The sequence below is a fragment of the Budorcas taxicolor genome, chromosome 7 (assembly GCF_023091745.1).
Source record: "Budorcas taxicolor isolate Tak-1 chromosome 7, Takin1.1, whole genome shotgun sequence".
Classification (NCBI taxonomy): domain Eukaryota; kingdom Metazoa; phylum Chordata; class Mammalia; order Artiodactyla; family Bovidae; genus Budorcas; species Budorcas taxicolor.
This window is the reverse complement of record NC_068916.1, coordinates 94,521,620-94,547,908: the sequence shown is the minus strand read 5'-3', so window position 1 is coordinate 94,547,908 and position 26,289 is coordinate 94,521,620. Positions and strand designations below refer to the sequence as shown.

The following is a 26,289-nucleotide window of genomic DNA, read 5'->3' as shown; positions in this document are numbered from 1 at the left end:
TGCACTCACTTCTGGGCCCAAAGTCTAGTTGGGTTCCCACCATTCCACTGGATTATGCTCCCCAAAGCGAGCCTTCACCTCCTTGCCCATAAACCCAGCGGCTGCTGACTGACTATTCTGAACTTGTTGCCAGCATTTCACCCTGTGGACCACCCTGATTCTTCAAGCTTTTTATTCCCATGACTTGACACACTGCTCTTCTGATGCCCCTCCACCTCTCTGGCTGTGCCTCTGCAGTCTCTTGTGGTCTTCTTTTCATCTTCCTATTGCTTATTTTAAATATTAGTGTTATTCACTGTCCATTCCCTCCTGAGACTGCTCCTTACTTCTTCAAAATCACCATGTCGAGCACTGAACTCATTTTCTCTCTCTCCCAGCTGTAGTATTCCAGTAACCCCCAGTAGCCTGGGCACACTCTTGAACACCCCCGCTCCACCCGCCCCCCCCGCCATGGCTAGTCACTGACCAGATCCCGTCAATGCTGCTTCCTCCCGGTCTCTGAAATCTATTTACTGTTCTGCATTCACACTGCCCTTACCCTGGCTCAAGCCATCACTTCTTGGCTGTAATCCATCAGTAGCCTCCTGACTGGTCTCCGGCTTTCACAAGACTGCCCCCTTCCTTTCAATCTGTTCTTATCCTGATCGACTTTTCTACAGTATAAATGAGATGTTTTCTCTCTCTTGTTTTCAGGCTCTGTTATTCTTGGGATAAAGTCCAAAATCCATACTGTGACCTCCAAAGCCCTGTGTCATGTACTTCTTGCACCTTTTTCAATCTCGTCTCATTAATTATCCTTGCAACCTCTCTGGTCAAACTGCAAACCTGCTCCTAGCTCCCCCAGGAGAGGTGGCACACGTTGGTTACCCCTCCAGAATGCTCTGTCCTCCACCTCTCTCTAGTCATCCCTCTAGATCACCTTGGGCACCACTTCCTCTAGGAAGCCTTTGCCTGTGCCCTAGTCCACGTGAAGTACCTTCCTGCAGGTCCCTGCCCCTGTCATTTGTCACTCTGCATCATAATTCCCAGTGTGTTCATCCTTGTCACTCATTAGAGAGCTCCTCCAAGGAGGGACCACTTCTGTCAGTCTTTGTCACAGCCTGTGTACCTCACACACTGCCTAGCGTGCAGTCTCTGCCCAATAAATATTCATGAGATGAATGAACTGATTTTTTAAAAATAGAATTTATACAGTCATTAGCAATTTACAAAAATTTTGTCAGTCCTTATTTTGTAGCATCATAACAAAGCTACTTCCAGTTAAGTTTAGAAATAGAATATCAGGGCTATAGTGACATTTTCATTACTTCTATATTCTAGTCTAAGGCAATAGTAATTTCTTTGTAAAATACTAGCATAACTGTTACCATGATCCCCTAATACAGCATGATACTTTGAATACAGAACTGTCTTCCTGGCCAGCATTAGTATTTGTGATTGTTTAACCAAAAGGTTTCTTTTTTTTTAAATACTTCTGCAAAAATCTCTTGTCTAGTATTTTTTTCATATATGCTATCTCAACAGATTATCTTATAGACATTTAACAATGTAAAAAATAAATGTAAATATAAAGTTACAAATGTTTAGTGTATTTTGGTGAATAGTAACAAACTATGATATTTGGCAGTATTTTTGCCTGAAATTAATCTTATTAAAAATAAAAGGAATTATTATGGTGGATCTGTTTCAGCTAGTCAGTGCTAAAGCATACACATTATGGTTCCATTAAAAGTAAGCTTTTAACATTTCTCACATCAGTAGTAGATAATTCTTTTAAAAATGAAAGTAGAACTTCAGTGCCCATTAGGACCCTGATCTTCACTCCAAATACTGTTTGGTTTCATTTTTTTCCCCCAAAATTTCATAGATTTAGTCTCTGAGAGTTCATTTCACCCACTCTATCCAGAAAAAAAAAAATACGTGATATGAAATGAAGAAAAGAAACTTAAAAGTTTTAAAATAAGCTTTACATTTTAAAATGATTAATGTTAGTTATTTTGAATTTTAAAGTTATTATTAAAGCTGCTGATTGTAGGATTATACAATTCCTGCTTGCCTTTATTGTGCAAAATGTGGGACATCTCTAACAAGCCACCATTTTACCTGACAGCTCTGGAGCCTCCCAGCTCAATTGCCTGGGATTTATACAAGATAAAATTACAGTGTGTGCAACAAATGACTCGTATCAGATGACACGAGAAAGAATGACCCAGGCAGAGGAGGAATCCCGCAACCGAAGCACAAAAGTTATCAAACCCGGTGGACCATATGTAGGTTGGTATAGATATATTTCTCCTTCTTGCTGATCGATTGGAATAATTCAAGATCACTATAGGTAAATATTGGTAATATTAACTTAATGAAAACACAGAAATTAGTACTGAGAATGTTTTGAAAAACATGGTCAAAAGTCATTTGTCCTCTTCATACTGCTGATGGAATAGATGGAAGTTTTACTTCTTTTATAAATCCCAAATCTTCTATTGGCCATTTATTATTACTTTACAATACTGGGGATCTGGTCAAGTTACTTTATTATGTAAGATTGTGATAGTGGGACTGCTGTGTTTGTCACTGGATGATGTAATTTCAGTGGTGGACAGTATGGTTCTTATTTTGCACTTGTGTGGAGTTATTTTTTTATAGTAAATTCTATTAGTAGAACTTACGAGTTTTCTACTAGAGTCAAAGGATCTTTGCACAAGGGATTTTTATTACAAAAGTATAAAATGTGTTTATAGCCAAGCATTAGTTAGTATAATGCTTCTTTGGTACCTCAATTGTGATATCATCTCAATTATGAGTCCTCACCTCTTCATTAATTAAGAGACTGCCCCGCTCCCTTCATTTTTATCATTAGCTCACTCAAGTATCCCTCAGATCAAAGGGAAGACCAGACCAGCCAGATGAGTCTTTCCTTTACGAGCCTATTAACAGTAGTAATAGAATTACCCAGAGTGAGGATAAGTTCTATGAGGCCATGGCTAGTTTAATAACACAAGTCACTGGATAGTAAATGATGAAAGGATGTTAGTTTGAAAACATAAATGCTCACAAAAAGTCTCTTGAATAACCAAATCCCTTAATCAACATCTTTCTACAGTTTGGTATAATTCTACTTCTGTATTTGCCCATTGCTGCCCCAGTTATAATGCATTCAGCTTTGAGAAGCTCCACTAGTATCCTTACTAAGTATTTCTTGGAACGGAGCCAGTGCTCCTGGGACTTTGTCCTTAGCTTAGATACATTTAGTTTGGTTTAACAACAATTCATGGCTTCCCCAGGTATCTGTACCCACGGGGCCCAGTTCCCTGCCCAGTAAGTTACAAGCAATGAGATTTTTCATCTTCTCTTTCCTACCTGATAAGGTAACAACTTCCAACCTCCTTTCTTTCTTCTTACAAGTAACCTAATTGACTTTAGTAAGCTAAATCTCAAATTGTTTCTAAAATGTACAAGATCTGCACTTAAATTTAAGTGCAAGCTATGAATTTATTGTCCCTGTTGCTCTGAGAGTGTTTTCTAACTCTGTCCAACACTACCAGTTTATAAAACATGAGGTAAACTGGTATGTTTGACAAAGGAATAGAAGACTCAAGCCATCAAAATGGTTATTTTTTCTTCCCAGTATAACCAGTCAAAAACCTCCACCTTGATTTACTCTAACGCTTGAAAATTGGCAGTGATCACTGTACTTTTCCAGGGAAAGATCCTTGGGTGTACCCTGTGTTCATGTGTTTTTGTTTGTTTTGTAGGGTCGGTACAGTTCATTCACAGCTTACACAACAGACTTTTCAACACCCAGAATCACACAGACCTAGTTGCCCTAATGGATGGGACTTTTGAAACTTGCAGGGTTTCTTACTGGCACTACCAATAATGTATATACGTTTTTTAGAGTGACCACATAGAATTTGAGGTGATCTAAACTTCTGAACCGGATTACATCTTTGCCCTGTGAAGACGAGGCCACATGCGCTCCCCTGGCGGCCGTTGCTCTTCGCCTTCTCCTCGGCGCCCTGGGCTACACCGCCACAGCTCAGTGCTCCCTGGCCTTCAGTCTTGTCATTAACCTCCTCAGCCCTTTACTCTCTAGGTCAAATAGCCCCAGCTCCTTTTAACTTCTCTTAATATGGCCTGCATCCCAACCCTTTAATTATTCTTATTGCTCTCCTCTGGACTGCCTCCAGTTCTGCTCCTCAGAACTCAAAACTGCACACACTACCCTTAAGAAAAGACTGGTCAAAAAAAAAAAAAAGAACTGATCAGTTTTGTGTACAGTAGAGCAAAAGACTCCAGCTTGGCTATACTGTATTTGTTTTTTATTTTTTTTACTCTTCTTTATTATGGCGTGTTTTCATCTTTTTCTTTTAATCCTATCAGTACCAGGCCCTTACCATGTGTCTTTCCTTCCAGGCAGCTCAGTTTGTATCCTCCTGCTTTTTCCAGTATCTCAAAACCGACTCACTGCGCTCTTTAAAATGCTTGTCCATCACCCTTCAGTACTAACATTACTCAGCACTTAACGAGTGCTTCTGATGCACAAGGGACTGGTTAGCACTGTACACGTAGTTAGTCATCTAAAGTTCACAATCACCCTATGAGGTGGGTAATCATTGCCTCTCCATTTCACATATGAAGCTGTTGGTATCAGCAAATAGAAAAAACCAGGAGTTTGGCCTCATTAACAAGTTGCGGTTTTTTTCATAAGACAATAGGAGGTACCTCTTTAGTTCATAATTGAATTTGTCTTACGAGATGATAACAGAAGTTGACCTCTGCCAGCTTAGAAGCCCCTGTAGAACAAGGTTTCTTTTAATAGTGTCAGCCGGGTAGAAGACAAATAGAAATAACGCTGGCGTCACTGTGGGTTGTGATGGCATCGTGCCAGGCCTCTGACAGTTGAATTAGGACACAAGCCCAGCTTCAGGGAAGGAAGGCTGAGTACCTAGGGTTCAGCTGGCCTAGGCAACCAGGAACGTGAGCTTCTACGACCCTCCAGTGGGCTGCAGAGAAAAAAGAAAAGCCTATTTGCCTGGAAAGGAACAGGAGAAGCGTTAACCTAGAAAATATGGTTATCATTTTGTCAGTAATATGTCCAGTTGTAGTCATGCCATTTATATCAGTGATCAGCACTGTTGTGTTATGATACATCCCCTTTGTTTAAAACAAAACACTTATCACCTCTAGTTTACCGGGATCTTATGTGTGCTCACTGACTCCTATCTAAATTCTGGAAATTTATTGAATCATAAGTTTTTAAGTATGCTAGTTATTTAGGTATATTAAATAACCCAACCAATGTAATTTCTAAGATCCTTTTTCCAGTCTTTCCAACTTCTGCCCCCATCCTCCTTGTTTTTGATGTTAGTACCTATTTGAGTGACTTTGGACACAATCATTTAACATGGAGACCTTAATTTTCTCAGATACTAAATAAAGGGTTTTGAACTTAGGTTAGCATCTAAGGTCCTTTGTCGTACCAGCATTCTGTGACTGAGGTTTACGTATGTTTTAATAGTAAACCTTTTGAAGAAGTGATCCCAAATGCTAAGTAGTGGAAATGGTTTCCACTGCAGTAGATTATGTATTTAACCATGACAGTGTCACACCACTGTCGAGGTCCTGCCAGTGTTTTTATTAAAGCCTCAGGTCAGTGTTGCCAGGGTTTCTGGTTAGGTTCCACAGAAAAGAAAAACAACTGCAGAAGACAGCTGCTGTCCCATGGTCTGCTTTAACACCTTCCTTTCAGATTGTTTACTCAGAGTCATTAAAGGGATAAGTCCTATCACCAGCGTATTAAATGGAGAAGCTGGAAGTGGACTCCTTGTTAGGAAACAAAACAGTTCAGATTTAGTCCCAGATTACCCAACTCTGTCGGACCTGCTGCTGCTGTTTATATAAGGAGCCCAGGGAACTGATTAGCAGTTGGGTCTGGAAAGAGAATTAGGTTCTCCCACGGGCTTTATTAAAAGGACTTTTCTGAGGCAAATGTAAGAAAATAAAAATAAAGCCTTTCTTCTGCCCACTTTGAACCTGACATTTTCCTGCTCTATTTTACTTGATTTTTTTTTCTTTTTTAACTTTGGCATCTCAATTCTGTAACTGCTTACATACAGTACTGATGTTTTCTTCATCTGTAGCCTGTCTTCCCTTAAATCAAAGGACTCCTTCCTGGTTGAATTGGCAAAAATTGATGGGGAGGCGGGGAGCCAGTGACTTCTGTGTCAAACCCCGTGGCCCAGTGTGGCTCCATTCTTCTTTCATCATTTGAAAGAAATGGGTTACCCTGCGACTAGCTGTTTCAATGAGGTAAAGGTGAAGTGAGTTTCTGCGGGCAGGAGACTCACAGACTGATGATAGTCAAGCATTCCATCCCAGCTGAGACTCCAAGGCAGTCATGTCCCTAACCAGATCCTAATTTCTTGCCAGACATCATACTTAGACCCCTCTTAAGGTCAGAGTGAGCCTGCCTTATTTGGCTGCCCTCTGGGGAGCCACGTCAGGGAGGGTGGGGTAAACTCAGGAGACCTTGCGGGCTCTCCTGAGACCGGGGACCAGAGGTTGGTCAGACCTACAGAAGAGTCGGGCAGCCTGCAACACAGTGATAGTCCTGTTTTTGGTTTTAATTCTATTTACCTTCTTTGCTGCCTGAATGCATTCTAAATCACCAGTCATGGTAGTGTGAGTTAGCTAAAAACCATCCTCTGCCCCTCCCCCTCCCCAGAGAGTGTGGGAAAGGGATCCACAGTCAGCTTGGTTTGGGGAAGCGGAAGTTAAGCAGATTTCAAGGGGGAGGGGAGTGTGGAATTTATATCATTTCCTAAACTTTCGTGACCTTTATTCTTTCTTTCCACAAATTCCTATTAAAATTTCAAGGAATAGTGCTATTTGCTAACACTGTTGCAACTAAGTGGTGAGTTGGAAAGTTTGCAGTTGCCATATTAGACATTTCAAGGTGTCTTCAAACTTGGGCAGCCTGGTAATGTGGGAAAACAGGACAAGCCACCTTGATTCTGCCATCAGCTTGTTCTCTTGCTATCATTCACTTTGATACTCTGCTGATCAGTTCACTTTGTGAGCCATCAAAATCTGATTGATAAAGCAGCCATAGCTTTGTTTACAGGAAGCTGGCAGCCCAACATGAATCAAGAATAGACATTGGGCATTTGTTCGTAAAACCTTTCCAATAAAAGAAGCACAAGTAGGAAACCTTGGGTATTAATCACAGAAACTTGCAAATACTAAATGAGCACTTTACTCTTTGAGATTATCCCGTTGAAACTCTACTTTTCTCATCTGTGAAATGGGACCAATGCCTACCTCATCAGGTTAACTGTGAGACTATATTATATATGTAAAGTTCTTAGCACAGTGCCCCACCCTCATCCCGTAATTGGTGCAAGATAAATGTTAGTTCCCTGCACATCTGACACTGATCTAACTATCTCTGAAGAAAAATACAGAAACCAGGCCTAAATCCACCTCCAAAACCCTAATTGTACCTTAATTTAATAGCTTCTCTTATCCCTGGGCAGTGACCCTTTAATGTGGGTTCCTTTGTTGGTCAGTATTTTGATCTGATATTTACAATTGGTTATGTCCAGATTGTAAAGAAATGTAAGAGCCAGTGAGATCATTCTTTTTCCTTTAGGCAGGATTACATCAAATAAACAGCCCCTCTGGCCAGGCCTTGAGGACCCAGCAGGGACAGGACTGCTTTTCAGTAAAGTTCCTGCGCCACAACGCTGCTTTCACCCAAGGTCACACAGAAGAGACCGCTCCTGCTTCTCCATAGTTTCTAATTGCTAGGATTGTCCCCAGTGCAGTTGCTCCACTCTGGCTGACATTACCGGTTCTTCCTTCTCTTTAACCCAAGGGCATAGAGTTGGAGGCTTTTGTAATGAACTCTGAGATTTCACCTCAGAAATCATAAAGTGAGGGTCAGCCCAGGTTCATTCTCATTTCTGTTTCTTCTGCAAGGAATGGTCACCAGGTGTTGTCAGTGACCAACCATGTCCTGATGGCTTCACCCACACGGAGAATCCACATAGCCCACAGTATTTTCTAGAAGCAGCCGCTTGCCAAACACTTGTCACTGTCAAGTTTAAGCAAACAGTGGGTTGATTGTGTGCATGGCACTGGCCTGTGCAGAACTGGGGTGAAGGCCTCCCCTTACCGCTCCACTCCTCTAACTCACCTGGGTCGTCTCAGCACCACAGAGAAGGGATCCGATTGTCTGGCCTGCTGAGACTGTGTTGTTGGTTGGTTGGTTTTGTTTGTTTTTTGACTCCGAGTTTATTGTGCTCTGTTGAAAAGCAGTATGACTCGTGAATACCCTGGTGAAGGTTGACCCCAAATTATGACTGCCTCTTCTCTTCGTGGCTTCTTAATCTGAAATTAAGCTAATGACTGAGCTCAGCTGAGAGTATGTCGTTAGTGAGACAAACATATTTTCCACATTTAGCATGTTCGTTGTATTCATGCCTGTCAAAGAAACGACATACAATATGTAGGTTTAAGTTCCGTAAGTAGCACAGGTGAGCATGGAAATTATTTCCACCTAACATCAAATGCCTACAGCCTTAAAATGTCCAGTGTGTTGCTGTGTAGCTAAGTGGCCAAAATGCTTCTATAAGTTTCATCTATTCCAATAAATGAGTCTATCAGAAAATTCCAAATCTATATTTTAGGCCATTTATTCAGAATGCTTTCAGTTTGCATATCTTTCTATAAAACAAAAGCTGAAATATGAGGTCTTTATTCCTTCCAGAAATGAAAAGATGCCTAAATCAGAGTCGTGGAAATTGAGATGCTCATGATGTTACTGCCTGCAAGTGTGTTAACAATGTCGTTTCTGCTGGACTTTAGGGAAAAGAGTGCAAATTCGGAAAGCTCCTCAAGCTGTTTCAGATACAGTGCCTGAAAGGAAAAGGTCAACCCCCATGAACCCTGCAAATACGATTCGCAAGACGCACGGCAGCAACAGTGTCTCTCAGCGGCCGTATCGGGACAGGGTGATTCACTTGCTGGCACTGAAGGCCTATAAGAAGCCTGAGCTGCTGGCCCGACTGCAGAAAGACGGTGTCAATCAGAAAGACAAGAACTCCCTTGGAGCAGTTCTGCAGCAGGTGAGGAGAGCTGGAGAGAGTTCTGTCTGCCCACCGTCTTGTTTGGGAGTTCATTTAAGAAGGCCTGTTATCATTATTATTGAGTTAGAGAAATTTCAGGATCATTTTGATCAATGGTATATGAACATTAGCTTAAATTCATCTTGGTTTAAACATTTAATGAAAAACTAACTGAAGTGTGGACAGCTACACTAGGTTTTATACGTTAGAGGCTTCTGAATGATTGAAAAAAAGTTTCAAGTCATTATCTTCATTTGGATTAAACAAATTTTGCTTGAAATTCCATTAAAAAAATTAAGTTTTTGCTGTCTGCTTTTAGTACTGAATGTACTAAACTATTGCATAGTTTTTACTGGTTTATATAGATGAAGTTATAAGTGTATTTTATTGGTCTTTGGTTGGTATAAGCTAGAATATTTTTACTTACTAAATAATTGTGAATGTCTTACCCTGCACGCTCTTTCTGTGCATAATACTCGGCCTTTTTCTACCATTGGATATGCTGAAATCAGTCACCTATCTTCATTAAAGGATATGAATGTGTTAAGTATTAGCTCCGATCAGTTACCATAAGATAACAAGCTTACATATAAATGTAGGTCATTACTTTTGTTAAAGTCAACAGTTCTTCAGGCTGTAACTTCCTGTATTTTTCAGAATGACTTTGGGTCATAAATGTTGGTTAGCATTCAAATCCACTGTAAATCACATCTGCTTTCTTTTTTTCTAAAGCAGTAACATTTTCAAAGTTCTTAAATTTCATCTTTAAAAAATAAAATACACCCTCAGGTTTCCATCTATTATTCAAGGAGTAACACTTTTTTAGTCTATTTTTCATCTATTTTCTCTTATATTCATGTCATGATACTAAATATCATGAAAGAGTAAAATCATAATCTTCAGTTCTGGGTTAACCAGTCCCCAAAATATCTTGAGCAATCTCAACGATCTTATTAAGTCATTTGAGTACTTTTTGAAAACACTTAATTTAAATCCATCTGTCACATAGCAATTTTAAGAGCTCAAGAGACAGGATGAAAGAATGAATGAGGATGAAGGTATAGTTATGTGCATTCAGTTTTTTATTTAGAGAAGGAGGGAAGTTCAGGTTATAAGTCACCAAATAATTCATGGCTGAACTTTCAGAAAGGTTGTAAATTGCCTCCTAGGTTAGAGGATGAGAAGGCAAAAAGATGGCAGAGGCAGTTCACCCGGAGGCTGCTACTGATGTGCGTCAGTGGGCATGTGATGGTGTATTTGTATATAATTTTTAAATGTAGGTGGCTTACTTCCTGAGCAAGTGAGACATGGGTGCCATTACTGCTGACTACCTGATAGAAGCTAGAGCATAGTCTAGGGCTGCAGCATAGTCCTAGCTGCAGATTAGAATCCCTTAGGGAGCTTTTTTAAAAATGCCAGTTCCTGGACTTTGCCCCAGAACAACAAAATGGAGCAACTGAATGGATCCTGAGCCACTGACTGAGATGGGGAGCAAAGGAAAAGGAACGCCTGTGTGCAGGGCGGTCAGGAGTCCTGTCTACACGCCCTCTCTTTGGAAGATGTCTGTTAGACATACCCAAATGGAGACAGATATTCAGTAGGTAGTTACATATAAGGGTCTGGGCCAGAGGGCAACTGAAGCTGGAGTTATAAATTAGGAGCTAGCAGATTGTAAATTGTAAAATGTATTTATTCCACTTTGAGAAATCTGGTTGTATCTCATTTTAATTTATTTTTAAATTTTAAGAGAAGCCTATTGTTTTCTACTGTATATCAACATTGTTAGTATTCAGCTGAGCTGTGAGAAAAGCATAAAATATCTATTCTAATTTATAGTACTTTTAAAAGACATGGAAAGAAGTAAAGTTCTTAAAAAAGACCATTCCAGTAGGAAAATAAAAGACTACCTCTCTGCCAGCCTTGGAAATGACTCTTGGTTCAGCCCCTGAATCTATACATTTATGTTGTTAATGGAGCCTGGGCCTGGATGCACAAGGAATTGTAGTTAGAGGATAAGAAAAGATTACACTTGCAAATAAACTGGCTGACTAATAACAGTAATTTGGGGGTGGTTTTGGTTTCTGTTTCCATTTATTGGTTTGGGGGAATTTCAAGGCTTTTGAAAAAGTGGTTCTTCAGGAGTACTGGCAGCTATAAGGAGCAAGCTTAGCAAGCCAAGAAGATGACACACAAGATCATCAGAACTGGTTCAGGATGGGGAACACGTGTACACCTGTGGAGGGTTAATGTTGATGTATGGCAAAACCAATACAATATTGTAAAGTAATTAGCCTCCAATTAAAATAAATAAATTTAAAATAAAAAAAAAGATCATCAGAACTGATACTATTTATGAAGATAATTTCTGTTGATTACTGAAGGGAAGTTTTGTAAACCAGCATATAGGCACTGTTTGATTTCTACTTAACACAAGTGGTCAAGGACTTGTATGGTGACTCAAAAGTAATGGAGTTAATGTTGTGTAGTTGCTAAGTCCTAAGTCTTTTGCAACCCCACAGACTAGCCTGCCAGGCTCCTCTGACTATGGGATTTCCAGGCAAGAATTCTGGAGTGGGTTGCCATTTCCTTCTCCAGGGAATTTTTCCAACCTAGGGATGGAACAGCATCTCCTGCATTGGCAGGTGGATTCTTTACCACTGAGCCACCTGGAAAGCCCTGATGGAGTTATAGCCAGAAATAAATAATGAAGTTGTTAAGAAAACTGTCTTAGATTCCTTTGACTAGGAAAAAAAAATATTTAAAAAAAAGCCTTCCTCCACTTTTTGCATGATGGTATAATTACTATTTAACATACAGCAGCCATCCAGGAAAAAAAAAATTTAAATATGCATATAAAGTTTTATTTAATTCCCCAAGTGAAGTCAAACAGTATTTATTGAGATCTGGTATATGCAAAGCTAGCAGTCCCGTTGGAGCCATTTGGTATAGTTATTTTCGGTATAAATCCAAAAGATTGCCTGTTTTAGGCTAGGAAATCGCAAAAAGATCTAATGTTCTGTTTTCACACCATGTTCCAGGTAGCCAATCTGAATCCTAAGGACCTCTCATACACCTTAAAGGATTATGTTTTTAAAGAGCTTCAAAGAGACTGGCCTGGATACAATGAAATAGACAGACGGTCATTAGAGTCAGTACTCTCAAGGTAAGTTTTTTTTTTTTTTCCTGCCTTTAAAAATGATGCAAATAAGTAATTATTTTAGTCATTGTTAGTTTAGGGTTGAGATGGAAAAAAAGAAGCAAGGGCAGGCTTTCTATCATGAACATTTGAAAACTGTCTCCCTAACTGGGGCATGTGTGTGCTTTACAGAAAATTAAACCCATCTCAGAATGCTGCCAGCACCAGCCGCTCAGAATCTCCTGTATGTTCTAGTAGAGACCCTGCATCTTCTCCTCAGGTATTGCATAAGCTTATATAATCATAGCCCTGAAATGGACTTTAGGTACCATTTTTTTCAGGTTGTCTGATTTGCACGTAAGAGAAATGAGACCCAGAAAAAGCTATGTAGCCTCCCTACCCAAAGTCACATAGCAAGTTGTGACTAGCTCAGACAGAGCTCACTCTAGAATTCAGATCCCAGCTCCCAACCCAGAACTCTTTGCTGCTACATGGCACTGTTTGTCATTAAGGTATTTAATGTCTACCTTGCTATTGCGGTTCTTTAAGTTTTCATTTTGTTGAGATTGTCTACTTTTCCATTTAATCACTAACTAGAAGACAATATTTATTCAGCCCTATATCAAGTCTTAGATTATAGAGAAAATTGAATATATAAGCAAATAAAAAGTTCTGCCGTTTCCATATATGTTTTCTCAAAGCACTTTTTGACTAGATCCCAATCAGACTATTCCAGTTAGACTCCATTCCAGCTTAGAGTTTCCCCCAAAAGATTCAGTTGGAAGAAGGTGTGGAGATCCTGAGCAGCATAAGAGTTCAAGCCCACCTGCTTCTCAGACCGCCTCGAACGCTCTCAGGTCTCTGGGACTAGCGGTGAGACCGACCTGTCTCTTCCAGTGCTGTAGACAGAGGGCTCCTGTCCCTGAGCCCCCTTCCTGAGGCTTAGGGAGATGGGACAGAAGTGGGGATCAACTCACTGACTTCCCTTTTTATTTTAAATACTGTTATTGTTGTTCCTGGATTAGGATGATATTAGCATGTTTTTTGTTTGTTTTTTTTTAATACTTTGAAACAGATATTCCATATTATTTTTATGGACCAGTTGTTAAGACTTATCTTCTAATCCAGTGAAGAGATATATTTAAGAGGGGCCAGGGAGGAAGTGGATAGTGTTTCAGCAATGATAGAGATTTATAGAGAAACTATTTTGAAAGTGCTGGTTGTTCCCATCTTAAGAAAGGGGAAATAATAAGTAACAGCCAAAATACTTGTAACTGCAGGATCTTAGCACATTCATAGAGATCAAGTAAGTGTAGGCTTGTTGCCCTGTTCCTACCCCTGTTGATTCTGACAACCAATAATGGTTGGTTATATTCAGAGAAGGTTCTCACTGAATATAAGTAGGTCAGCTGTGGCCAGCAGAAGGAGGAGGCCACCTCTATTTAATACATTTCCTGAGTGATATAATGCACATAAATTGGCCTAGTCTCTCAAGTGGCAAAGGAAATGGCAACCCACTCCAGTATTCTTGCCTGGAAAAATCCCATGGATGGAGGAGCCTGGTAGGCTACAGTCCATGGGGTCGAAAAGAGTCAGACATGACTGAGCAACTTCACTTTCACTTTTCATTTTCATGCATTAGAGAAGGAAATGGCAACCCACTCCAGTGTTCTTGCCTGGAGAATCCCAGGGACAAAGGAGCCTAGTGGGCTGCCGTCTATGGGATCTCACAGGGTTGGACACAACTGAAGCGACTTAGCAGCAGCAGCAGTCTCTCAAGTAACTGAGGGTGGGGTTGCATGATCAGAAAGTATAATCTGATATATTTCTTCAAGAAACATGTTGGGGGGCCTTCCCTGGTGTTCCAGTGGCTAAGTCTCCATGCTGCCAATGCAGGGAGTCCAGGTTTGATCCCTGGTCAGGCAACTAGATACCACATACCCTAACTAAGACCCAGTGCAGTCAAAAAAATTAATTTAAAAAAAAAGAAAGAGCCATATTTTCCAGATTCTGGTTTTTTTTACACTAGACATGAAAACTTATTGTAGGTTGTGGCTTAAGCTCAGAGAATAGTTAACACGATAGTGGTGGTGAATTTAAATTGATTATAAATTTAAGTATGAATAAAATTACGCAGTTCATATGGTAACAAATGACACATGTATTACATTTTAGTGCAAACTGGCTCATTTGGTTTTTTTATCTCCTCTGTTCCCCGTCACCACCACCCCTAGAAACGGCTTTTGGATTCAGATTTCATTGATCCTTTAATGAATAAAAAGGCTCGAATATCTCACCTGACAAATAGAGTGCCGCCAACATTGAATGGCCATTTGAATCCCACCAGTGAAAAGTCTACTGCAGGCCTCCCGCCGCCCCCTGCAGCAGCTGCCATCCCCACGCCTCCACCGCTGCCTTCAACCCACCTGCCTGTCTCCAACCCGCCTCAGACTGTAAATTCTAACTCCAATTCCCCTAGCACTCCAGAAGGCCGGGGGACTCAAGACCTACCTGTTGACAGTTTTAGTCAAGATGGTAGTATCTATGAGGACCAGCAAGACAAATATACCTCTAGGACTTCTCTGGAAACCTTACCCCCTGGTTCAGTTCTACTAAAGTGTCCAAAGCCTATGGAAGAAAACCATTCGTCTCACAAAAAGTCCAAGAAGAAGTCTAAAAAACACAAGGAAAAGGACCAAATAAAAAAGCAAGACGTTGAGATGATTGAGGAAAAGGAAGAGGACCTTAAAAGAGAAGAGGAAATTGCCAAGCTGAACGACTCCAATCCGGATTCCAATGAAGGTATTTTGCATTTGTAAAAACCAACTCTCTGGGTTAAATGAACAGGAAGAGGGGACTGTGCTGAGTGTGAGCGTGTGCTGTTTAGAATTAGTAATGCTTTTTTATCAAATGACCTGCTGTTTAGTTATTAATTTTAGTATTGTCCTTTGGAGCAAGGTTCTTTCTCTTCCATTTTACAGTAGTCACTTTCTGTCTCTTCTTAGCCAACTATTAACCATGGTTTTCTGTATTTATTAATAAGATGGTGACATCTGAAAAAGACCTTTGGTCCTCCAGGGACCCCCTTTGACAAGGTGGACTTTGTTGCTCTTCTCCAGAGCTGTCACAGTATTGTGCAACCTCAACGTGACCTATTATATGCCATTCTTGAACTGATTTAACCAGACACACAATTAGCAACAAAAATACTCATTTCCTTCTTTGCCAAAGAAACAGGGTCAACCTTGCTTTAATTAATAATAGCACAGGGGAAATGTCAAATTCTTTATAAAACAGGCGAGGTAAAATTACATGTGGAGATCCGCAGCATCATCTTCATTCAGAGTGAAAGCAGTTTGTCTTGTGCAAGGCTGTTGGTGACTAGCTTGATAGATTTGGGGTTTTTTTCTTCCCCCCTCCCCCCAATTTTCAGAACATTGAGTAAACTAACATCAGTTGTTATTAATAAATTTAACCATTTCTGGAAGCTTTAAAAGTCAAATATCTAGAGACCCAAAGAAGCCTAAAATCATGCTTTACCTCTGAAGAACAGTTAGTAGAAACACTGCTTACCTAACATGTAGCGATCTTTAAAACCTAATGACACAATTAGATTTCTCTTACTCCATATATTTAAAACGTAATGTCTTACAAACCACCATAGAGAAGATCCATGCTCATCATTTAGGACTGCTACCAGTTTTAAACCTAGCATAACTAAGGTAAAATTCCCCAGAAAAATACAACTTTAGAAAACGTACTTCAGTGATTAGACTTTAAGGAGTTTTATCTTTATGTGATTCGCCCATAATACTGAAAGCCTGTGGTACTTAGATTTAACTGACCATTTTCACCATAGACAAGAAGCTTGGATTATGGGGATAGTATGATTCAGTGCCTTTACTAACGTGGATTGAGTATATTGCTCATCAAAGCATGGCTGTTGAAATATTTAGATCAGCGTGGTAGTGTATAGTAGCCCAAGAGTCAGCTGTAAGCTTTTTCCCCTCAAACACTATCATACTTGAAGTTGCCAGATCAAGAAAAGAAAAGAGAATAATGAAACTTTATGCTCAGTGAGCCAGATTCCTGGGTATGCTCCACTCCACACTTCCCACCATCAGAAGGTAATCCCGAGACAGAGGCATCTGCTGGGAGGACTGGATCCCAGAACGTTGAGTCCTACAGCAGAGGTTGACTATTTTCCCACTTCGAAGCCAAGAGAAGCAGACCTAGTCTCTAAATCCTTCACTAAGGACGGACCAGCCAGTCGAGATTATCATAAACTGAGGACCGATTCAGACCCACATGCTCTGCACCCATTGGAATTTATCTGATGTCTGTGGCAAAGGAGAAGCTGGGTGACAAGCACTCAATGCCTTTTCCTTTAAGACTCAGGCAGTTGTGAAAACAAGCTTTTACCTAAGCCTGAATCAGATAGGCACACACAGTAAGTCCACAAAGTCTGCATAATTTGTTTAGTGTGCTTTGTCCTTTAAAATATTAAACCAAGAAATTATTAAATACTCACTCTTGTTTTATATTGAACATGTATGTTTTGCCAGCAGGCAGGGCTTGGGTTTGAGTTACTAGTTTAATTCTCCTTTGAATGATAAAAAAAATTACCCTAATAAAAAATCTAAACATACCCTCTGGAAATGGTACATTCAAACAAATGGAATACTGAGGGATTCACAGCATAGTTCTGAGTGACTGGCACTTGATTTATCTATTTATTTTGGCCTCGTAAGGAAAAAGCCATGTAGTACTATGAGGGTTAGAGATTACAGGAGTGTAAATTGTTCACTAATAACATTTTAAATTACTTTAAATTGATGGGAAGACTTCCTGCCCAATTGCACTGTCTGCATACAAAAAGAATAGCAGCAAAAATACACTGATTGAAGCAGTCTGCTACCTGACTTCATTATCTCATCTGCCTTGTTTGAATCCTACGAAAAGTAGATGTTGATATAAAATTTGTATCTCCCATTGTCTGGCTGCATCTGCCACCACAGTCTTTGAATTGCTGGGCAGATGCCACAACTGTTGTTGAAAGAATAGAAGATTGACCTTGGGTTAAGATGGAATTCCTTTATTGTGCAGACACTGCAGTAGCCAGGGTGCTTTCAATGCCTGGCGTCGGTTCTGCTGGAGCTGGTCACAGGGCCTCTATTGTTCGTGCTCAATTGTATTCCTTGCTCACTGTTGCTTATTGAGATGGAAGAATAGAATTTGAGGAAAAGTGTTCCAGATGTTTCTGATCTATTTTAGAATTATAGGCATTTTGTAACCATACTGTTTGGTGAACGCTTGAAAAAAAAATTTTTTTTTTTCTTTGCAGGAGTTAAAGAAGATTGCACTGCCTCCACAGAGCCTTCTTCAACAATTGAACTCCCAGATTATTTGATGTAAGTTCAGATGTCTGCCAATGGGGGAGAACTGTTCAATTTTAGAAAGTTTGCAAACTCTTTTCCCATAATTTCCAAATCAGAACAGTAAGACGTTCCAGAAATAGAGTCCTGGAGCCACCCCTGCAATTGAAAGGCTCCCATTAAGCCTGTTCCTCCCCAGTCCACTCTTGTCGGCTTCAACAGGTTGTGCTTGCCCCTGCCCTGAGCTCTGTTCGGTGGCCTTTAAGTATAGAGAAGCCTGTCCTTTGTTCTGAGGCCAGGCCAAGCGTTTGATTATGGAAGATTTCAGGGATATTACTCTTCAAAGCTGACAGTCTATCAGTGCATAGTCATTCATTTGGGCCCCCCGCCCCCCAAAGGGACAGTTTATTACTGACAAAGTGCTTTAAACCTCTGCAGTTAATACAAACTAGAGATAGATGGCTTTTGATTTAAATAAAGCTGTGCCATAAAATTAAGAGGAGAGAGCAGTAAAACTTGCTCATTTCGCTCTAATACTAGTTATAATGTTTTTCTTGTTGTGACAACAAGTTGCTAAATGCCAAGCTGGGGACTTTCTTATAACTGGTCATCACAGAAATTATAACCTGGACACATAATTCTAGCTTTTTTTTTTTTTACAGACTCAAAAGGCTTTTGTAAGAAGAAAATAATTAAGTTGCAAGAGTCTAGAAAAATGGAGACTGAAAGAACATACAGATTTACTCACCAGTAGCTTAGAAAACTAACAGATAGCTTACATGTAGACTGGAAAACGGAACCTGGGCTGTATGAATATTGTTTCTTTATCAGTAGCATCTCATGGTGTACAAAGTTAAACTATGCGGTTTAGTGCTCCGTGTCTCATGAAACGTTCATTTCCAGAGTAGAAAACATTTTACACTAAAAATGTGCTACTTTGCTTAACAGTAGTGGTGAAAGCTATACTTATTTGGGGATGATACAGCATGGAATGATAAGCCGGTTATCATTTCTTAACTAAAAGGAATCCAGGAAACCATGCTGAATACTCTCTCATCTTAAAAGTCTGTGTTTGGGGCCGGGGGGTGGGGTGGGGGGGGCGGGTTGGAAAAGCTGCTGCCACTGAACTGGCCTGGTCAGGGATGGATGGGGGACAGTGCCTGGCTCCACTGATGTGGGGGGTCACCTCTCCAAATGCATTCCCTTTAAAGTCTTGTGAAAGGTGCAAATAACAGCTGCAGTACTGTGCTCTCATTCTCTTTCGATGGATTTTGAATTCCTCTTACAATAGTAATACTGCTGTATATTTGTTACATAGGACAAAATCATGTGGGGAGACTCAAAAGTAATTGTAACCTTTCCCTCATGTATTCAGATGTTGCTGAGTTTTGTCAACTTAAGCAATTAATTCTGTACTTAAAGTTGTTTTTAATTTACTGATCTACAGATGGTTGCTGCAGATATCTGCCTCAGTGCATTTCTGTATGTTTGTCATTTTCTAGCTCCTTTAAAAATCATGAAAATATATAACCTCCATGATTGCTTAATTTACTTAAGCAATTTATTTTAACCAAAGCTATCTTATATAAATATTGCAGATTTTCTTAAAATGGTGATAAAGCATGAAATTTCAGAAAAATCACTAAAAATGTAGAACTTAAACCTGTTTCTTAAGAAAACCAAAGAACATCCTATAAAACCTTTAATGACCAACCTCTGAATAATTCATACTGAACCACAACAGTCCCAATTTTTTTATAATATGGATACTTCTTAATAAGATTGTGGTTGTGACTTATCCAAAGTATTTAACATTTTATTCTATCACTACATTAAGAGCCAACTGCAGAACCGTAACAATTTTTATTGAAAATATTGAAATGCTTTTCATTAAAATGTCAGTATAACCAAATAATCTTCTATAATAGCAACACAACTGCTGGCCACTTTGGTACTTTTTCCCCTGAGGGAGTAATTAAATTAAATAAAGAGGGTGTGGTCTCAGGTATGATTTTGAAGAAAGTGGGATAAATGTTTTATATAACAAATGGAACCTGAGTTTCAGCTAAGCTGTTTTGCTTATGAATGCTTATCCCCAGGAACCTTTCTAGAGAGGATGGCTTCCCTGCTTGGCTGGTAAGGTTCCTTTTATAGCAAGTACACTAGCAGGGCGGCTTTAAATCAGCGTACTACCACTGTCTCAATTACACTTAGAAAATTAAACCTCCACACCGTCTAACTCAGCATGAATAAAAATATTAATGAGGACATTAAGGTTGCTCACTGCATCACTTTTCTCACATTTGCAAATAGACATCTGTGCTATTTTACATTTTAAACAAAACTGGTGAGATTGTCTAAAACCATTCTTGAGAGGACTGAACTCCCAAAATCTTCTTCAATAAAGAATAGATGTGTACCCCCAGGGCACCCTGAAGCTCCTGCTTGAAATTGCTTCAAAATCTCAGTTTTTATCTCAAAAAATCAAGGGAATTCTGCATCCCATGACAGGAGCACAGACTGCAAAGACCCAGATCCACAAATGATATCAACTTTAATATTGTTGATTTTCTCACCACCACTGAACAGACTGACACTGGGAAGATGACCTTCATTCTCTGGGTCCCTAGAGATCCTCACACCCTGAAGTGAAATATGTGTAGCCTCTCTATTAAAAAAATAAACTGATGGTATAAACTGGCTTTCTGTTACACATAGTATGGCAGTAAATGTTTGAAAAGAACTAGAGAATTATTCCTTTTTCCCCCTTTTTATTTTTCCTACTCTTATTTTTTTTTAATGGTAAAACAATCCCCCTTTTGTATTTTATGTTTGCCTTACCAGAAATGGGAGGAGAGGCGCAGAGGGAATGGCCCCAGGTACCTTGCTGGCAGCAGGTGTGAAAGGCCAAAGGCAGAGACTCCCTCTCATAAGGCAGCAGGTCTGGAGAGAGCTCTGCCTTCAGCCGTTGGGGACTGCGACATTCCCCGGGTCTCAGGGTCCCCCACCAGCCCTGCTTTCTCCACATGACTTGTAACAGACGGACTGGCCTCTGCGCTAGCGTGGTAGTCATTTCGAGTGTGGAAAGCTTTAGGAAGCTCCCTCTGTGTGAGTGAGTGCTGTCTTCTAGTTGCACTGTAATTCCATTGCCACCATGGTTTTTTTGCTTTTTTTCCCCCACATTTACTTTCCTTCACTGAGGTTTTTAAACTCTGCTCTGGGATAATTTCACCTGGAAGGTCTTTGAAGGAGTGGCAGGCCGCAAGCAGTGGTAGAGTGGGACTCAACCTAGGGAGACAACGCACAGATGTGGTTTCCAAATATTTGGTTTCAGTGTTGTGTGTTGTGTTTGTTCAAAGCTCCTCTGCATTTACCTTTTGTCTTATTAGAAAATATATTGCCATCGTCTCCTATGAGCAACGCCAGAATTACAAGGATGACTTCAATGCTGAGTATGATGAATATAGGGCCTTGCATGCCAGGATGGAGACTGTGGCTAGAAGATTTATCAAACTGGATGCACAGCGAAAACGCCTTTCTCCAGGCTCAAAAGAGTATCAGGTAAACACATGTGTTCCTCAGTGGACTGTCTTCATATTTTGCCTTCTTCCTTTCTCTGCCCTGCCCATCCCCAGACGTCCTGCTAGCCTTCAGAGCAGGTCTTTTCACAGACTAGCCTCTCTGTAGCTTTTGGCCTTGACTTAGAATTAGCTAGGAAAATAAATATTTGAAATAGTTCTTAAAAATAAGTAACACAGTGAGCCTCTAATTCCTCCAACGTAAAAAAAAAAATCACCATTTTTACATAATGTGTTTAAAATGTATAATATATACTTCCCGTGGCATAACATGTACTGAGAAAAATACAGGTGACTAAATAGGAAAAAACGAAAAGCTGAATTTGGGATTCATCAAAGTATTTGACTGCGTTACCTACTCAGCTCAGACTATAGTTCTTATCAGTTCAGTTCAGTTCAGTCATTCAGTCGTGTCCGACTCTTTGCGACCCCATGAATTGCAGCACGCCCGGCCTCCCTATCCATCACCATCTCCCGGAGTTCACTCAAACTCATGTCCATCGAGTCGCTGATGCCATCCAGCCATCTCATCCTCTGTCGTCCCCTTCTCGTCCCACCTTCAGTCTTTCCCAGCATCAGGGTCTTTTCCAATGAGTCAGTTCTTCGCATGAGGTGGCCAAAGTACTGGAGTTTCAGCTTTAGCATCACTCCTTCCAATGAACACCCAGGACTGATCTCCTTTAGGATGGACTGGTTGGATCTCCTTGCAGTCCAAGGGACTCTCAAGAGTCTTCTCCAACGCCACAGTTCAAAAGCATCAATTTTTTGGCGCTCAGCTTATCTGATGCTATTTCCAAAATTACCATTTTGAGTAAATTTATTTATTTTAAACCTCAGTCTGGTATAGAATATTAAAGGGAGCCTAAGACCACTCAGGTTTGGGGTTTAAGTGAAGAAAAGCTGGGTGCTTCCAGCTAGTCCAGCTACTGACATTTGTTAGCAGGTATTAATCCGTTCTCACTCGCCTACCTTAAGTGGTAATACTACTACAGCTGACACAGGGCAGGAGAAGCCTGACCTGTCTCCACAGTGTTCTTAGAGCCCTCAGCCAAAGGACTGGTATAAAGGGGAATTCCCCTCCTTGTGTAGGACAGATAAGTTTGTTGCACTTCACAGCCACAAATGGTGTCTCCATCATAGTCCACTGTTGTTCCAGCAGGAACCTACACGAAAAAAAGCATCTATGCCCTGAAAGTGAAAGTCACTCAGCTGTGTCCAACTCTTTGCAACCCCATGGACTCTTCAGTTCATGGAAATTCTCCAGGCCAGAATACTGGAGTGGGTATCCTTTCCCTTCTCCAGGGGATATTCCCAACCCAGGGATGGAACCCAGGTTTCCCGCATTGCAGGCAGATTCTTGACCAGCTGAGCCACCAGGGAAGCCCTAGAGACTCCCTGTGTCTTCTGTCAGTGGGCCTTCACCTTTTACACAAGCTCCCTAAAGTAATAGAAGACTTAGCCAGAGGAGTGGGTGGTTGGGAGTGCAAGAAGTTAGTGATACAGTGGTTAGGAGTTTTTTGGTTTTTTTTTTTTTTCTTCTATATAGTTATTTACTAGGGTACCACAATTAGATTTAAACTAAAATGTAATTCTAAGGATTGCTTAGTGGTTAGGAGCAAGCTCCAAAGCCAGGCAGCTTGCATTTGGTTCCTACCTCTGCTCTACTTGTGTGACCTTGGGAAGGTTACTTGCTTGCCTGAAAATACTCACAATCCCATCCATAGAGTGAGATGATTAGAGCTATGCAGAACAAATAGAAGCATTTGGAAACTGCTTAGATGCATAGTATATCAGGTCATATGGTACATAAAGGTTAGCTCTTCCTTTGCAACTCAATTCTCCTCCCTAGAGGAAATCAGTATTATCAGTCCCCAGTGTATTCTTTCAGAAGGCTGTGTGATTATAAGATATACACAAGTAAATTCACAAATATACCATATTTAATTGAACCTAAGATGTCATCATCAATAAGATACACCGTTGTCTTATGTTCCAGTAAGTTAAGATACTTTATTACATTATCTGATTTCATTAAAAATTCTCAGAACATAATATTTTGTTTCTCCCTTATAAACAAATGATACCAAACTATATAAAACTGTTTGTACTTTGCTTTTTTCACTGAACAACATATATCTTAGAGAACATTTTTATGTAAGCACATACAGCACTCCCCTCATCTTTAATGGCCTCTTAGGACTCCTTTGTATGGACTAGTGGATATTTAGACCGTGTTTACTTTCTTCTGCTTTACACACAGCGCTGCAGCAAGTAGCCCTGAACATGTGTCATTTCATTCAGGTCCAAGTAATCTGAAAAAAGTATAAATGCTGAGTCCATTTTGCATTTGCAATCTTAATGGCAGTTGCTAAACTGCCTTCCTTTAAGAGTACACCAAATTACATTCCATCATTAATATTTCCCACACCCTTGCCAATTGCAAGTTATCTGTTTATACCACAAAGAAAAAAAGTTCCTCTTCTGATTTCTAATTATTACTTTTCTAGAATGTTCATGAAGAAGTCTTACAAGAATATCAGAAGATAAAGCAGGTAGGTATCATCACTGTTAGTCTTCTGACCTCATTGAGAAAGTATTACAAATTCCATAGTCTTACTCCTGTTTTGTTTTTTTCATCCACAGTCTAGTCCCAATTACCACGAAGAAAAATACCGATGCGAGTATCTTCATAACAAGCTAGCTCACATCAAAAGACTAATAGGTGAATTTGACCAACAGCAAGCAGAATCATGGCACTAGAGCTCTGCTTGGACCAGAAGATGTGAATAAACTTAAGCTTATTTATTTAAAATTCCAAATGAGTTGCTCTCAAAATTCTAAAAAATGAAACTTTGCCTGTTGAAAGTTTCAGTATTAGTAAACTTGAGTTACCTTTTTTTTTTTCCCCTTGTTTTCCCATTTTACTTTGCTTCCTTGCATTTTTGAAGCTGCTTTTTTCTGGTCCTTTTTTCGCCTTTAAGACTTGTGTTTGTCAATAGAAATAATTTTTTTTTTAGATATTGGGGATCCAGTGTCTGTACTTCAAATCAACTTTTTTCCTTAAAAACTGTGTTTGTCATTAGAAATGATTTTTTTTTTTTTTAGATATTGGGGATCCAGTGTCCATACTTCAAAGTTACATATGTTTAAAAAAAAAAAAAAGCAGTAACATGCAAGGTGAAATGCTTTTGGATAAACATAAGCCTATTTTCTGACCTTTCTTAATGCGAACTCTTTGCCTTAAATGGTAGAACATTTAGAAATTTGCACAAAATACAAAAAAAAGTTAAAACATTGTTTTGGAGGGTTAAGAAATAGAAAGGTGTGTGAGTACGTGTATAGCTCTGTATACACACGTGTATATATAGGCTGACTTGATCTAGAACAGTGATCGCCCTGCAAGTTAACCCCCCATTGCAATGGTTGCCTTAAGGTGTTTGCTAGTTGTGTACCTAGTGTGGTTACTCATTAGCTACACTGCTTCCCATTTGATTAGGGCAGTGGGAAGTACACTGTGGCCTACCAGCGTCTGAACGCGTGTGCGCGACCTGTGTGTGTGCAGAGGTGGTGTGGATGTGAGCGTGCATGGAGGAAAAAAGCTGCTACTCTCAGTCGGCCAAACGCTCAGGTGAAACAACTGATGAGTGTTACTGTAGGTGTGTTTTTTTTTTTTCCTGTCAAATTGCTACTTCTATCATGGAAGACAAAAAGCATTTCCATTTCAACAGTTTGTCAGCTTTATTAATGTTGGGCAAAATTGATATGTTATGAAAATGAAACAGATCTATAGTTTTGGGGCAAAATTATAACATGAAATGTGTAGGTAACCTATTTATATACTGCTATAAAGTATTTTTTGAAGAGAGATATGCAAAGAAGCTATTACCTACATGAAATGTATATTTAAAGAATTTTTTTTGTCATCCTGGGTGCCAGGAATATAAAGCAGAGCGGATATATTTAACCATAACATACTGTGATTCATCAAACAGCACAAACTTTTCATTTCATGGAGTTTATCTGTTGACGTTGATTTAAACTATCATTTGTTTTATCATGTGGGAACATAAGTTATGTGGTCAAAAATATAAGGATTTTGAACTAATGTTGATACAAGTTGTGTTGTCTTATCGTATTGTTTTTCAAAGTGCTGCCAGTTTAAAAGGGAAGCATTATGTTTACAAATATGTTTTGAAATGTTTGCCAAAATTTTGGTGGTATCTTTAATAAAGATGTTTGTCTCCAGCATCCAAAAAAATATATAACTTTGTTGTGTATCGTAAACCAGAAAATGCTGGTATCCAAAAAAACCTGAGAGAGCATGTAGATGGAATTTTGTCTTTGGAGTTCCAAAACATTAACAGCAAAGAATAAATAATATGGTAAAAGTACATTATTACAAAGACTACAACAAGGCCCTGTGCACTATAACTCTAATACATTACCGCAAAAATTTGATTTCTACATAGCATGGACCTCCTAGGGAATTTGATTTTTTTTTTTTTTTTTAAGCATTGAGATCCCTGGTGCTCTTCCTTTTACCTCAGAATTGGTACAATCATTGTGTTCATTGATATCAAACTTTCAGTTGGGGAGAAAAAAAATAGGAAAAGAAACTTAACTGGGGATAAACTTGGTCCTCACATCATTATGGTGGAGTCTCCTGAGGGATTCTTCCATAGGTAATGACCTCATAGAGGTCATTTCTTAGACATCGTGGCCTTTTAATCAAAGACCGTGTGCTGCTACTTGCTGTGAGTGGTGTATCTCAAAAGCAAGGTGCTCGGGCCACTTGCATCCCCAAATTAGAATCTCTGGAGATGGGGCCCACATAGCCACATTTTCATAAGTATCCTCCAGGTGACTTCTGCAAGCTAAAGTGTGAGAACCTTTGACTTGGAAGTGACTCTAAACATTTAGGTCTCTAAATCTCAAGGTCTTGAACTGAAATTCAGCTGGTTTTTTTTTTTTAAGCTCATCTCTCAACAGATGCAAGTCACTTTTCCTCTTAACATCATATGAGGCACCCTCAATTGTTTCACTGCCAGCTCTTACTTTAAAACTTGTTT

At 39.7% G+C, this 26,289-nt stretch overlaps 1 protein-coding gene across 2 annotated transcripts in view; it reads left to right on the top strand.

The window, feature by feature from the left end:
* Positions 1-25,577, top strand: part of ELL2 (elongation factor for RNA polymerase II 2) — a 74,053-nt gene extending 48,476 nt beyond the window's left edge. The window contains exons 3-12 of one of the 2 annotated variants that reach the window (XM_052643249.1): positions 2,111-2,274; positions 8,872-9,131; positions 12,170-12,294; positions 12,460-12,547; positions 14,502-15,069; positions 17,612-17,678; positions 21,032-21,203; positions 23,728-23,772; positions 23,864-23,942; positions 24,717-25,577. In XM_052643249.1, coding sequence (XP_052499209.1) covers positions 2,190-2,274; positions 8,872-9,131; positions 12,170-12,294; positions 12,460-12,547; positions 14,502-15,069; positions 17,612-17,678; positions 21,032-21,203; positions 23,728-23,772; positions 23,864-23,942; positions 24,717-24,799 — 1,572 coding nt within the window. In that variant the 5' untranslated portion in view covers positions 2,111-2,189 and the 3' untranslated portion in view covers positions 24,800-25,577. Of the gene's footprint in view, positions 1-2,110; positions 2,275-8,871; positions 9,132-12,169; positions 12,295-12,459; positions 12,548-14,501; positions 15,070-17,611; positions 17,679-21,031; positions 21,204-23,727; positions 23,773-23,863; positions 24,120-24,716 lie in introns of those variants that run through there. The other variant, XM_052643248.1, reaches the window with a different exon arrangement.
* The last annotated feature ends 712 nt before the right edge of the window (positions 25,578-26,289 follow it).